This window comes from Hydra vulgaris, chromosome 06 (genome assembly GCF_038396675.1).
Source record: "Hydra vulgaris chromosome 06, alternate assembly HydraT2T_AEP".
NCBI classification, from domain to species: Eukaryota; Metazoa; Cnidaria; class Hydrozoa; order Anthoathecata; family Hydridae; genus Hydra; species Hydra vulgaris.
In genome coordinates, this window is record NC_088925.1 from 44,078,765 (window position 1) to 44,095,146 (window position 16,382).

General features: G+C 28.1%; 1 protein-coding gene across 1 annotated transcript in view; it reads right to left on the minus strand.

Moving 5' to 3' along the window:
* Nucleotides 1-5,539: 5,539 nt before the first annotated feature.
* LOC100213646 (endoplasmic reticulum lectin 1) overlaps nucleotides 5,540-16,382 on the minus strand; it is a 54,038-nt gene continuing 43,195 nt past the window's right edge. The window contains exons 12-19 of the mRNA XM_065800231.1: nucleotides 15,805-15,909; nucleotides 15,647-15,706; nucleotides 15,459-15,510; nucleotides 12,867-12,915; nucleotides 12,714-12,791; nucleotides 10,490-10,562; nucleotides 10,305-10,375; nucleotides 5,540-5,674 (exon numbers count right to left, since the gene is read on the minus strand). Of these exons, the coding sequence (XP_065656303.1) occupies nucleotide 5,674; nucleotides 10,305-10,375; nucleotides 10,490-10,562; nucleotides 12,714-12,791; nucleotides 12,867-12,915; nucleotides 15,459-15,510; nucleotides 15,647-15,706; nucleotides 15,805-15,909 (489 nt within the window). The 3' untranslated portion in view covers nucleotides 5,540-5,673. The remainder of the gene's footprint in view (nucleotides 5,675-10,304; nucleotides 10,376-10,489; nucleotides 10,563-12,713; nucleotides 12,792-12,866; nucleotides 12,916-15,458; nucleotides 15,511-15,646; nucleotides 15,707-15,804; nucleotides 15,910-16,382) is intronic.

Below are 16,382 nucleotides of genomic sequence, written 5' to 3' on the forward strand. Positions count from 1 at the left end.
TACTTACATCAGCGGTCGAATAAGAAAAGAAAATGTTTATATTTACGCTTCTACTGCTAAAAGCCTATTGATAGTTGATAGCAGCTGTTAAAAGTTATGAATTTTCTGGAAGTAAAGAAAAATCGATTATAATTAAAACACATAGGTTTGCAACAAACCAAGCTATGCAGCTATGCTCATAAATAGCCGAGCGCATTGGTTAAGCCCGTAAACAAATAAATTTAAGCTGCAAACCTTTAAATAAATTTTGTTTAACTATGGTAATACTTAACCTCCTACTTGAAAGAAAACCCATAGAAAACATTTAGGGCTTTAATTGCTGCTAATTATAAATATCATTAAATAACTTTCGTACAAAATCGTCTGCTTTTAAAAATGAAATAAAAAAATAAAACCTTAGTATTTAATTAAAGTAAAAACAAACTTTTAGCTGTAGTTTAAAGATATAAATTTGAAATTTCTGCATGGTTTATCACAAGTAAAACGGACTTTTTTTTTTGTTTTTTACTTAACTACTCTTATATTTACCCAGTCGTCACGGCACGTAAAATAGACTTCTTTCAAACGTCTTTTTGAAAGTTTAGGACGTCTCTTAAACGTTCAAAAGACAACTTTTTTAGGTCCCGTTGCCCACTGGGTAGTTTCTTTAGAAGCATAGAAACTTTTTTAAAATAAAACATTTTTTCGTTAATTTTAAAAAGATTTAATAAATTGATGTGTCCTTTTTAAAATGACAGGTTCAATTATTGGTAACGATAATTAAAAACTCTCAATAAAGTAATTATTTTCAAAAATAAAAAAATCATCAGTGTGACTTACGGTCAACAAAGGTTACTTCAGTATGTGATTTAAGCGTTGTGAATTTATATGCACTATCAAAGCTACAAAATGGTACCGATTAAAACATCTGAGTAAATGCACTGTCTAACAAAAGTTTACAAAATTTATTCAATTTTTTCAATTTGCTTTTTTAAATAAAGTCTGTTATGAGCTTTTGAACTTTAACGCAATGCGAATTAATTTCAAACAAAAATGTTGATCAACAAAATGTATGGTGACGCCGGTGTACGAACCTGAGGTTTGTGATGTCCATCCATCTATCTTTATATTTAGTTAAACATTTAAGGTTTTATTTGTGATAAAAAACATAAACCATGCAGAAATTTCAAATTTATATTTTTAAACTAACTGTTAAAAGTTTGCTTTTAACATTTAAGGTACTTGAAAGTAAATCTACCTGGATTATCTCAAGCAGTATTGTATTTATTATCTAAAATTTAAAAAAATATATCTAAAAGTTGCAGCCTATGAGTAGTAAGTGATGATAAAAAAGATAGTTGTAGCTTATGACTGCAAAGATGATTATCTTTGATGAGTCATTGTTGAATCGTCGCGTCCATGAATTTAATAAATAAAAAGAAATATTTTTATAGTTTTCTTATAACCTCACTAATCTACACAAAAAAAATCTTCTGTCTATATCAAAAAAATATTTCTCTCGAAACAAAGTTTAAAAAGTCCCATGACAATACTTTTAATTACAATCGTTTAAACAATAAAATAACGCGCGACTTTCAACACGTATCTACGTGATTTCTACCATGTACAATTCACCAACATAAAAATAGAACATGCCTTCTTGGTGAACTAACTCTTAAGTCTAATCTTTGTGGGAGCCTTACTGTTCGTCCGAAGCGTGTTCCTTGCAGTACGTTATGTTCTTGAGAACCATTTTGAACTTGAGCGGTATCATTGTTATATCTTCCTTTATCAGTTTTCCTTTATCAAATATCAGTTTTATCTTTTAGTCTATAAAAAACATCGTTGACTGATTCATTTGAACTCTGTAAGTCTGTACGGTGACGCAGGTGTGAAATGTGACACGGATATACCCGATTTGTAGTTTCGACGTCAAACGACAAGGTATTTTGCTTTCATACTACACCTGGTATCCACGGCTGGTTACATTTTGTTTCTTAAGTCGGTTTGACACAAACATTGTCACCCTCTTTGAATTTTGTGTTTACGCCTTTCTGGTCTGCTTTCCTCCGAGTATCGACACCTGGGATGAAACAACTTGATTTTTTATTGAATTGCTTAGATGGACTTTGAGTACAATTGGATGATACTGTGTCGTTGTACAGCAAGACTGCCAGAGAGATTGAACAATGTGAGCGAGCGAGTGTTCTTTATATCGTTCTGTGTATGCGTTCAACTACACCGTTACCTTAAGCTCGTTGTGTTGCTCAATTTTCTAAATTAATATACCATTTTTCAGCAAAACTTGTTAACGTGTTGGACCGAAATTCGTTGTCTATTCGTAGACATACTGGTGGTGCAAATAAAGATAATATTTCTTCAAGTTTACTGACAACTTTAGTAGCTGTTTTAGTTACTAGTTTACGCCATATTGTATACCGCATATTGGACCACAGTCAATCACCAATATATCATGTCAATGGCAAACCGATTCCAATTTTTTTCTACACTTAGTTGACCGTGCTTCCACTTTACGGAGTAAGGATCAAAGGTGTACTGGTTGCAATTCGCTATTACTGCTGAAACCTCCTTACGTGATACATTCTGGTTATTTCGCAAGCAAAGTTGTAATGTTCGAGCGGCACCAATATGACCAATTAAATGAATTTTCCATATGTCTTTTTATTCAAGTAAGCACACAGCTGTTCTGCACCATTTTTGAGGGATTCGTCAGAGTTGGTCGGCCAAATTTATTTCAGATGGAATCCATTGTCCTACGATCTGGATATCTATTGCCACTTCCTTAATAGTATTCAACCGTATTTGTACTAACAATTCAGAAATTCCCCGAGTTTTACTATTGTTTCGCAGTGAAAGCTATTAAAGTTTTACCACTTATATGGAACCATTATGCCGTAATAGCCTTAAGAGAAGGGAGAAATATTTTAAATAAATAAGAGGAAGTGTTAGATAAATTATAATATTTGAACAGATATCCAGTATTGAGAGGTAGTGTTTGAAAGGGGAGTATTATGCAGTGATTAAGTTTGAGTTAGGTGAGTGTTGGTTATGTTAGATTTAAGTAAGTCTTGTTTCAGTGTTCTGTCAGTTATTGTGCATTGTGTTTGTACTGTTCTAAATCTTAAAGTTTTATGTGTCATTTAATGTCTTAATTTGTATGAATCTGTGTGTTCGTAAATTATTTGATTCTCCGTCTTTTCAGTTTCAATGTTATTATGTTCTCTTTATATATACGGTGATTGATTATATTAGAAATTGTTTTTGTTTTTACTTAATTACAGTTTTGTTTAACTTAGTACAGGTTCAATTATAATTCATAACGTTTAGTGGAGTTAATTGTTTTAGTGAATTTGTTTTATAAAAACATGCACCCTTATAGTGAAAATATTCGTATTACATTTAGTTTATATTCTCAAAGAGCGACAAACACAATTCCACCCGAATCCCTTCAGCCTCAGATAAAAAATAGGAAACATCTAATTCAATCTATAAGAATTTATAAGATAAATATACAAAAACATATTACAAAAATCAAAACAATTATTAACAATTGCCATGTAAGCATAATGTGATACACAAATTAGCATAATATAACAAAATTACTCAATTCATTAGACATAAAGTACAACTATAAAGTAGAAGTATTACAACAAAAACAAACATATTATAAAAGGGAAGCGTGCGCATAATTACTTAAAGAAAGAGAATAAAAATATATCAAAGTTAAAATAAAATTGAAATCTATTTTGTATACTACCAGATTCTCGTTAGGAAATGGATATAGTATTGACCTTATAGCAATTCAATACTCTGGTATATGACGTTTCGAATGTTTTAATGCTCGTTTCTAAAAAACCCCGTCGGGGTATCATCCTCAAAACAAGCAAGTAAAACCCACTTCTACGTCTGCATCAAAGCCTTCTTATGTTGCAACACTTGAGAGAACATACTACTGCTCAGCCAAATACCCTAACTTGTTCCATTTTAAACAAAGTACGCTGTAATACTTTTATAAAAAATTAATAAAACACGTTGCACAAGAAGTAACATTAGGAGATAAAAACAAGTTACATTATTCCTAAGTACTAAAGTACGAATTTAAGGCAAACAAACACAAAATAAAAAATGTTTAAGATAAAAATCTTCCCATAATTTGATATTGAATATATATAAGTAAATATATAATAGAATATAAGTCTTATGGAGGATATTTTGCGCAACGTCAATGTACAGTTTATAAAGCGCACGTAAGTTGTAAAATTGTACACATGTGTTGTATGGCGTATTTTGCGGTAAATCAATGAAAAGAAAAATGTCCTTTAAGATAAGCCTCAGTAAATAATAATGCTATTGGTCAGAGAAAGTGTTACTTGATTGCAAGATCAAAGTGTAAGGTGATTAGTTAGTAACTTTTGTGTGTTTGGAGAGCATAAAAAAGAAAAAAAAATAGAAAGCATCTAAAAGTGTCCTAAATCATTAAAAGAACATTTTATGACTTTGCAGTTTTCTCTTGTTATTGAATTGCGATTAACTGTTTATATACCGTTTTTAAATTTTCAAGTAAATTTTTGTTTAAAAAAAATTATATTTCTATAGTTATAATGGTAAACTTTTGGGGCAGCTTGGAATATTTTTAGTTTTTGGTGCGGTTTATAGGATAGGCCAATCTTGAAGATTTAGATAAAAACATTGAGATAGGGTCGCCACATCAGCTAACGAAGGGTCAGTCGGAAAACCGACCTCCTTAAATTGTTGACCTATTGGCAACAAGGCTTCCTTGCTAATACCTTCATCACGCAAGATTACCGTAATATAGCCAGGAGAACGCCCAACAACATTCAGGAATATAACAAAACAGACTAGCGAGACAGAAAGCAACACAAAATGATCACTGAGTTTGCCAACGAAGGGCCAGTAGGAAATCGAACTCCTCAAATAATTGAATTTTTTCAATAACTTGTTTTTAACGATGTTACAAAAACTTTAAGAAAAAAACAAAAAACACGCATCATATGCAATATTTTAACCGTTATTAATCTCTATATAAATAATTTTTCATATAAATAATCTTTGAAAAATAGCATACGCAATGATTTTTAATGCAATAAAACTCTGCAGCCGTTTTTTAAAACGCCTTAAACTAAAAAAAAAAAAAAAAATCAATTTTGACTTTTTTACAAAATATTCTAGTTTAGATGTCTACAAACATTATTGAATACTTATTTTCAGAGAGTTCTGATAAAATTCATAAAAATTATTAGTTTCAAGAAACGTTTTACAAAGAGTTTTTCCTAATAATTTTTTTTTGCGTTTTTCTCGAAGTACGTAATAAACATCTTGAGGCGTTTGAAAAACGGCTGCAGAAAAATCGTGTGAAAAAAAGTACCTTTTCTCCCCCCAAAAAGAAAATTCTTTATTTAACACTACCACTAGAAAATTGGCAAAGCGCCCAAACCGTAAAACATATAAACCATAAAACGTACAAACCATAAAGCATATAAACCATAAAATTAAAACAAAAATTAATATACAAAAAAAATAAAATAAAAAAATTTACATTGCAAAAACTTAATAAAAAATATTTTTCTTAAAAAGCAAATATATAAACAGGTATTTACTTTTTAATTACAAATGAATAAAAAAAAAGAAGGCTTTTCTACTTTCTCGAGATGACCTAGAAAAAGTAAATAGAAAATGTCTTAACGTCATGAATTTTACAATTATGTTAATTTTTATCGCATTGATTATAGAAATGGGTATATATAGAGTCTAATAACAACTCGAGGGTAAGGAGATCGGAGACTGGTTTACATATGCAATGTTGTCTTATTTCTTATGCTACAACTAAATAACACAGTTCAATAGATGTGGCATGAAAAATACTTGTATGAATAACTGTTTACAAATATTTCTATTAATATTTAAAATATTTTATTTTCAAAGAATCGTTTAAACTGCTATAAGTAATAACTTTTTCATTAAATGTCATTAAATTCCTGCTCGGGGAGGAAAATCAGTAGAAATGATGTAACCGATCAAGAACTTGTTTAAAATCTTGAGGAGCCCCTGAAGTAACAGGATATGAAAAAGAGTGCTGTCCATTTGAGGGCAACTTTTATATTATAAAGGAGTCAATAGTCTTAAAGAATATACTTGATACACCGTAAGTTAAGCTTATGGAAAAAACCAGCATGCCAAACTTTATCAAAAGCTTTAGAAATGTCAAGAATGATAGCCTTAACCTCTCCACATCTATCTAATGTCCGATAAAACCTATCAGTTATTACCGTTAACAAATCAGCAGTCAACAAATCAGCAATCAACAAATCAACGAGAAAATCGAAATCCATGATCAAAAATTTATTAGATTCAAGATGAGAGATTAAGTGTTTTTAATTAGACTCAAAAACCTTGCTTATGATAGGAAGAAGACTAATGGGACGGTAGTTAGACGAGTAAGATCGCTCTTCAGAACTTTTGAAAATAGAGATAACATATGCCGCCTTCAAGCACACTAGAAAACAAGACTTTGATAAGCACTTGTTAAATAGTTTTGAAAGTATAAGCTCCGGAGAACACTTCTGCAAATATATATCAGGTATGTTATCCGGACCACAAACTGTTGAAGGGTCTAAACAGGAAATCACTTTAGATGCAGAAGCTGGAGTGATACAAATGTCAAGCGATGGATCCTCCTATTTGTCTGCTATACCAGGTAGGATGTGATTAGTGGAATCAAGAGATAAGATTAATGAAAAGTTCTTAGCGAACAATTTAGCTTTGCTTTTAGGTGAGGTAACAAATAATGAATCATGCAAGAAAGGAGGAATAACAGATTTGCCCTTATTACAGTCACTGTTAAAGATTCTCTAGAATCCTCTGAAGCCTAACTTTTGAGATGAAATGCGAGATTTTCTGACCTGAGAATAGCGGGCTTTGACATTAGACAAAACCTTTTTAAAAAGGTTTCTAGCAATAGTAAACAAACGTCTGTTTTCTTAAAGGTGAACTTAAGGGTGAATGTAGAGAAACTGAGCACTGACTAGGATCAGAAACAAGACATAAGTCGAGTGGAAAAAGTAAATGATTCGGGTTGTCTAAAAAGCAAGTTGGATAGTTGACTTTTTGTGTTAGAGATTGAGAAAGGCAAAAGATGTGAGCCGTAACGCCTGCAGAGTCACTGACACTAGAACCAAGTTATTCAGTGATGAGCATTAACGTTACCAACAACAACGATATTGGCTGAAGGATAAAGAGAAAGGGCTTGGTCAATTTGATCAGTAACATCGAAAAGAGTGCAGTCTTGAGATGAAGGAAAGCAATATATAACAAAGAGGTATAGAGTGATTGAGTGAAGTGGTGCTAAACAAAAGCACATAAAAGAATAGTCTCTGGAATCAAACATATTTCCCGATATATGGGTGAATTTTTACGAATGTAAATGCCCACGCCAAGCATATGACTATTAGAGTCAATAAGCATTAAAGGAACATCAACACTAAGATCACAAGATGAGTCAGCTGAACTTAAATTAGTCTTACAAAGAGCAAGCAGGTCTAGTGAACTTTGCACGAGATAAGACTCGACAGAAAAAAAGAGTCTTCAAAGACCACGTATATTAGTGAATGATAGATTTAGAGAACTTGGAAATGGTTCTTTGTGTTTTATAGATTTTAATACTTTAGTCATTTATTAAATTGGTTTAAGGACTTGACTCAACGCACAGATAGTACTCAATACACTACCTAATAGTCCAAACAATTGCCTCATTATTGTTAATAAACCCTAAGCATTAAAAAGGGCTATAAATTTGGCCTTGACAATGCACACCAAAAGTATGAACAGGACACCATCCATGCGCAACATGGCACTGTTAGTGCTCTGATAATTTACAGCTGTTGATGTAAATTATTAGAGTATATGTATGATATATATATATACATACATACATACATACATACATATATATATATATATATATATATATATATATATATATATAGATATATATAGATATAGATATGTATATATACTTATATATACACGATCCTCGGAATCAAGGTTGGCATTCGACAATGCCGACCTCGTTTCAATGCTTTATGGTCAAGTCTTTTTTTTACATTTTTTCTGCCAACCTTATGCTGACCTCACACAGATTAAGGTCAGCAAATTATTAGCGACCTGATTTTTCCTAAATCCAAGGGCTGTATACATATATATATATATATATATATATATATATATATATATATATATATATATATATATATATATATACATACATTTATATACACACACATATATGTGTGTATATATATATATATATATATATATATATATATATATATATATATATATATATATATATATATATATATATATAACCTGATAATATATAGGATAACCTGACCTGTCGTCAGATTATATTTATAAATATAATATATATATATATAAATATAATACATAATATTTATATATACATAAATATATATAAACATTTATACTAAAAATTAAATTACAAGACATAAATGTCTGTTAAATGTGTGTGTGTGTGTGTGTGTGTGTGTGTGTGTCTATATATATATATATATATATATATATATATATATATATATATATATATATATATATATATATATATATATATATATATATATATATATATATATATATATATATATATATATATATATATATATATATATATATATATATATATATATATATATATATATATATATATATATATATATATATATATATATATATATATATATTAGTGATGTACCGATAACACTTTTTTGGCCGATGCCGATACCGATGCCGATGGATAGGAAAAAGCCGATACCGATACCGATGAATTAACTAATTATTAAAGTTTTGAAGATATAAAGCCATAGAGCTTTAAATTGGGTAAATTTTTTCATGTAATCCATACTGGTAAACAAATACTTGGACCCAAATAAATAAACTTGCCTGTAAACAAAGTCAAAATAAACAATTTTTCTAAAAATTCTAAGCGATGCATAAAGTTTAGATTATTTATTATTTAATAATTATCAAAATGCAGGATAAAAGTATTAAAATGCCATCGGTAATGCATATCGGTAAGTTAATAAAAAAAGGCCGATGCCGATACCGATTGTACAAAAAGTGGCCGATTAAGCCGATGCCGATGCCGATTAATCGGTACATCACTAATATATACATATATTTCTTAGAAGAAACAAAGGTCCTGCCTATCATAAGCAATCCTTTAAAAATAAAAAGCATTCGAAAGACGCCATGCTGTCAAAATACATATAGGAATTGAAATATAAAAAAAATTGATGATTAATTTTGCATTGATCCATTCTCAAAACAGCACATGCATATAATAATATTTCAAAAAAATGTATGTGTCTATAAGAAAATATTGAAATAATTTTTTTTTTAATACTATTTCAATTCACCTCCCCAAGGTGTAGTTCTACCTCCCTGTAGTGGCCATGAAGGCCACTATAGTTGAGGAGGCTACTTTAGTTGTGGTTGCAACCCTCTTCCAAATCTATAACTCTGAAACACGAACCTTGTCAAACAAGGCCACTGCGCGGAAAAAACAAGTTTAGCGCGGTACTACCAGGGGTATGGTGGGGATCAAACTCGGACCTTCTTGCTTATGAGGCAAGCGCTCTAATACTGCACCACTACCGCATTATGCATGCAAACCAATAAAATTCATTAAATAAAATCCTAACAGATTTCTAAATACAGGGATGAAAAAAAGTTTTTCTTGAAAACTATAAAAACAAGCGAGCTGAAAAAAAAAAGCGAGCTAAAAAAAATAAAATAATAGTAGCAATAAAATGATCCTTTTTTTTTAATTATTTAAAAAAAAAAAGAAGTAAAAAATTCTAAAGAACTCTTTTTATAATAGTGACAACATTTTCCGCAAACGTATGAAATAATACAGTAGTTAAGACATTAAGACATTTACGACTTCCTGTATATTAATTTTTGGTATAAATTAGAGACATACGCACAAATATACACACACAGAAATATATATATATATATATATATATATATATATATATATATATATATATATATATATATATATATATATATATATATTTAAAATAACAATATGAATAGCATTGTTTAATTAGCAAAATTAATGCTAAAAAAATCAGTGCAATCACTCAAAAAAATTTTCCCATACATTTGTTGTTCATGCAATCAATACAGTAACAAAAATCAGTGCAAAGAACAAAATAAAAAAAGTGACAAAACTAAGAACGAAATTATAAGAAACAACTTGCTATTTTATGCTGGTAAATAATCCAAGTTCATCAACATTTTCAATAAACTGACAGAGGATCGGTGACTCAACCTTTTAGCATAAAATTATTTTAATATTTATAATGCATTGAATATTATTACAAATAAAACAAACTTTTGTAATATAACAACAATAAAAACAGCAATCAAAAAATTGGGCATTTACCGTAACTTTGTATTGACAACTCTTCTCTTCTAACATTGATATAATTAACTCCTGACCATTACCTGGACGACACCTTAAAATAAATATACTAATTTCAGTTGCCCATTAAAATATTTGTCAATTGAAAATGTATATCGGCAAACAATTTTTGCCCAAAATATACTGATATTGCATCTCATTTAATATACCATTTTACAGTCCCATGCAAAGCTCTGATATTTTAAATTGAATAAGAACAGCTCTATTTGAAAAATCACCATTTATTCAAGTCAAATCAAGGTAATTTCATCATAAACTTTCCATCATTCATTTCATCATCATTAACTTTACAATATTTTCTAATTATTAAAGTTGTATTTTTTAACATTATTAGAATGTTATTACTATAATATTTATAGCCAAAACATAAATTTCAGTTTTTAAAATGTACCATGAGGGCACCTATTTTCCTAGGCTAGCTGTTGAACCATGAGGGCACATATTTTCCTAGGCCAGCTGTTGGACCTTTCACAGATATCCAAATATCCTCAGGGCAAAGCCCACTGGGCAGATAAAACAAACTATTTATATGCGCTGATAAATTCTTAACAACAGCCCAGTTTAATAACAGATGTCAAAACAGGTTTACATCAAGTTGCTTTTTTTATTTTAGCAAAAACTCAATTACAAATTAAAGATTTTTTACAAAATGATGCAATTAGTTTTGTAAGTTTTTTTTAAACTGTATAAAAATATACAACTACTATTACTAGGCTTTGTAAATCTATTTCATAGAGAACAATTAATATTGAGAAAACATTCTTTTATAAAATGAATTTTAATTGCTAAACTATTTCTAATTTTCTTTTTTCAAATAAATTCCTAGTTTACTACATTTATCAACTTTTAAAGAAAAACGTGCAAAACCACTTTAGGTGTACAAAATCTAGCACAAGTTCACCTCCTTACAACTTGCCCAGCGGCATTTGGTCAGAAAGACTTTTTTTTTCAATCAAAAGACGTTTAAAAAACCTCTTTTTTGAACAAAACTCAAGTATATTCATGCTTAGGTCAAATTAGAATGTTTTGCAAAAAAATTCTGTAATTATAGCCTGGCAACAAATGGGGACAAATACGTATTTGTATTTGATAATAACAATAAAAATTTAGCATATTTGTATTCATATTGTATTAGACTAAAAAATTTCTTAAGTATTTGTATGTGATTGAGATGTATATTTTAGTAACTAGATTAACCTGTTTTTTAGAAAACACCAAAAGGTTCCTTGTTTTTTTTCTCTTCCCATTTTTAACAGTAAAATATATTATTAATTTTTTTTAAGAGATATTTGTTAGAAGGCTTTTTTTCATTCTTCTATTAAATGTTGTCCGTTAAGAAAGAATTTTATTCTCTGTATGGAATTGTTTTCCTCCATTTCTCATGCTATCTACATCAGTGAAAGTATTCAAAAAACGATTAGACAAATATATATAAAGCAGACATAAAGTCACCAGCTGATATAGAGTGTGCTTATTACACTCTTGTTAAAAATTACAAACATGGTTTTTTACAAACCAATTTAATTGTTATTTTGTTAAACTTTAGCAATAAATAATTATTAATAGTTATTATTTAGTAGACAATTTTATAGTGTTTGGAAATCTAGAATTAATGCATTTGTATTAGATCAAATATGTATTCAACCTACCCTATGTGCTCACCTCTGCTCATGAGAGCGCTGAGTTAATAAAACTATCTTATACTAAATTTATCTACAGTTTTTAAATTTCATATTTTAGAGGTCAAAAGTTATGACAATGTAAAATTAATAACCATCTCACTTTGGTCAAATATTGCCCACTAGAATACCAGAAAAAATACGAAAAACTATTACTGTTAGCTTGATATAATTTTTATAAATAGTTAAAATACAAAAAAAACTAACTATTGTAAGATTTGGGGTTCGATTAGATTTGCAAATATAGGTGAATATATTTAATTCTATGTTTAAATTTCTAAACTTGCAAGGACCATATATATATACATATACATATATATATACATATATGTATATACACACACACCCACACACACACACACACACATATATATATATATATATATATATATATATATATATATATATAAATATATATATATATATATATATATATATATATATATATATATATATATATATATAAATATATATATATATAAACCGCACATACAAACAATACCTACATTAAGTATACAAATGTTTTTCTTGGTTCTCCAATAAGATCACAGAAATCTCCACCAGTGTAAAGGTGTACTACATGCCTAAATCCAAAATTTGGGATATACCAAAATAAAATTTTTTTTGATTTAAAATTAAAACACCTAAAAATACGCTACTTTTGTTCTTTTGATAAATTCTTCTTTGATTTGAACCATTTGATGTGCTCATAAAGATTTGATTTATATAAAACAAAAATGATTTTAAATGTATTTTCCTAGGCAGAGGAATTGCTCCTAAAGATGTGATTGATGTAATAGGTAAACTTAAAGAACAATAAAATAAAAATAAAGTTTTTAGAAATATATATATATATATATATATATATATATATATATATATATATATATATATATATATATATATATATATATATATATATATATATATATATATATATATATATATATATAGAACTCTTAACTGGTTGTCAGAAAGTTTTTCCGTACTTTGTTGACAAAAAGTAAAAATTAAAATGCAAGACCGGAATTTTTTTTTTTATTAATTGAAAAACTGCCTGCCCCAACCAAACCCTCAGTAGATGTAGCAGCACTCCCTTGCGAGTCAGGCTAAAAGATAGTCGATATAGCAGCACTCTGTTGCGAGTCAGGCTATTTGTCAGTTGATATAGCAGCACTCTGTTGCGAGTCAGGCTATTTGTCAGTCGATGTAGCAGCACTTTGTTGCAAGTCAGGCTATAAGATAGTCGATGTAGCAACAATCCGCGCATGATTTACAGTAAAAAAAATAATAATAAAAACATTTCATCAAAAAAAATAAAAATATTTTATTAAAAAAAATAAAAATAAAAACATTGTTTATATTATTAAAAGCATTCAGAATGTTTTTAAAACATTCTGGTCAATTAAATTTGCGTTTTTGAGGTTTTTTTAAAAAACGATTAATTTGTAATTAAATTAATGGTTTTAACTTTCTAACAACACGCAAATGTTGGACGAAAGTCAAAAGTAATTAAAAGTGACGTATTTGTTGGCATAAGAATCATTTTTTTCCTTCCGTACTCCCAAATGCAGCAATCTCTCTCTCTCTCTCTTATATATATATATATATATATATATATATATATATATATATATATATATATATATATATATATATATATATATATATATATATATACTTATTACATATATACATACAGGGGCTATTCTAGAAAAGTAATTTGGGCAGCGGTAATCCACAAGCCGGCACTTGCCATAAGAAAATTTGGCAGAAATATTGCCGTATGTAGGCATTTTTTCATGAAAAAACAATATTTGAGGTAAAGAAAATTTTTTCTTAATTTGGTATTCAAATCAAATCCTGAATATGGTGGGCAAAAACGGTCTAAAATAGCCCCTAATATATATATATATATATAAATATATATATATATATGCATATAAATATATATATAAAAAATAACTTATGTAAAGTTGTTGGTCACTTTGACTCCGTTGTTATCTCATGTTGACCCATAAGTTTTTTCCATTTTAGGATTACATATATTTTGCTACTTTTTACATTTTATATAATTGATTTTGTACTTTTTAGATGGGTAAAGTTACAGGTAAATCAAATTTGATATTTTCAAAAACGCATTGCTGAATTAGGTAAATCCGGCAAATATATATATAACAGCCCTTGGAATTAGGGTCAGCATTCGGGAATGTTGACCTAACAGCCAACCCTAATGTGTTTGAGGTTGGCAAAAAACTGCTGACTTTATTTGTATGTTTTATGGTAAAAACTTTGAGTCAAATTTTTTTTGCTGAGCTTATGCCAACCTCTAACAAGTTTAATGTCTTAACAAATGATAAAATAAATAAAGGATAAACCGGAGAAAATAAAAGCATAAAACTAATATACTTTTTAATTTTAAACTGTCTCAATTAATAAATCAAACTCAATTAATTTAAAAGCATTCAAAAAAATAGTTTAAAGCTTATAATTTTTACCCCATATAGGCCTATAAACCTATAAATAATATAATTTCCCCATAAATCTATAAATTGTTGGCTTTAAGAGTATGGAAGGTAAAATTAATTCTTTTGACAATTGTTTCACTTGCAATTACTTTTGACTTTTGGTACTTCTGTGTTGTCTGAAGCTAAAAACTATTAAATTATTTGCAAAATAAAATTTTTTTAAATTACCACAAAAACACAAACTCATTTGACTTGAATCTTCATTATTTTAATGCAGAATGTGTTATTATTATTTTTTTTTTTTAATGTTTTATGCTGTTTTTATTTTTAAATTTATTTTATATATATATATTTTTTATTGTATATATATATGACTGAAATAGTTAGAATATTTGAGGAGTGCACATACATTGTCTAAAATAGGTAGAACACACAAGGAGTGCATTGACTGCAATAACTAAAATAGGTAGAACATGCAGGAATGCAGCAATATCAACTCAAGGCTTTGACTAGCGCAGGAATTTTTTGTATTTAAAAAAAAAATTCTGGTCTTGTTTTTTAATTTTTTTTTCAAAGTCAACAAAATATGGCAAAACTCATATCCCACGTACAAGTTTTATATATATATATATATATATATATATATATATATATATATATATATATATATATATATATATATATATATATATATATATATATATATATATATATATATATATATGTAAATGAAGATAAAAGAAAAAAAAAATATATATATGTAAATGAAGATAAAAGAAAATACTTCTTTATTCCATGAACCTAGTCTTATTGTTGCAGTTCTCCTGTTTGCTTCCTAAATAATATTTTATCTATTATACTTTGTAAAAATATCTTATAGAAACTTTTAAAAATTGAAAAAATCACAATTGATAGAAATATAAAAAATTTCTAGAAATAAAATACAACATTTTAAGTAAAGAAGAAATTACCACATGAAATTGGTTAACAAATTTTCCATTACAAAACTCATATTGCCACCAACCAGTTCCCTGTTATTAGAGCAAACAAAAGATTTTAAACAAAAACATTTTAGATATGAATGTGAAATTTCTTTATAATATCACAAAAAAATTTATAAATTTCTTACCCCAGTTAAACAGTATTCCCCATTTAAAAATCGTCTATTTATATCAAGGTCTATATTTGGTTTAGCTTTAGCACGATGCAAGGATTGTTCAGTTACTATGGGAGCCTAAATATTGTATTGTATTACTAAAAATAGCATTCATTTGTGTGTATAAAGAGTCTTTCATTTGCATAAAAAATACATTTACTTGGCCATAATTATGATGATTATGATAATTATGATGATTATCATATGATAATAATAAAAATAATGATCATGATGATGATAATGATGAAAAACACGAAGAAATAAATAAAATATCTCAAATTATGTGTCGCTTTTGAGTACGGTATTGTAAGCAGAACAAATGGAAAAAATGATGATAATGATGACAAAAATGATAGTTGTATAAATGTGCAATAACACAACTCAAATGTTCTATATTACATTTGTTTGGTAAAAAAGCCCATGTTTGTTATTGCAACTTTTTTGTCTGTTATTTAAAACTCCATGTTTACTTTAATTATTGCAACTTTATTATTATAGATTAAGTTTTTCTTTGATAGCACAAAATTTATTTGATTAAAATGTGATTATCA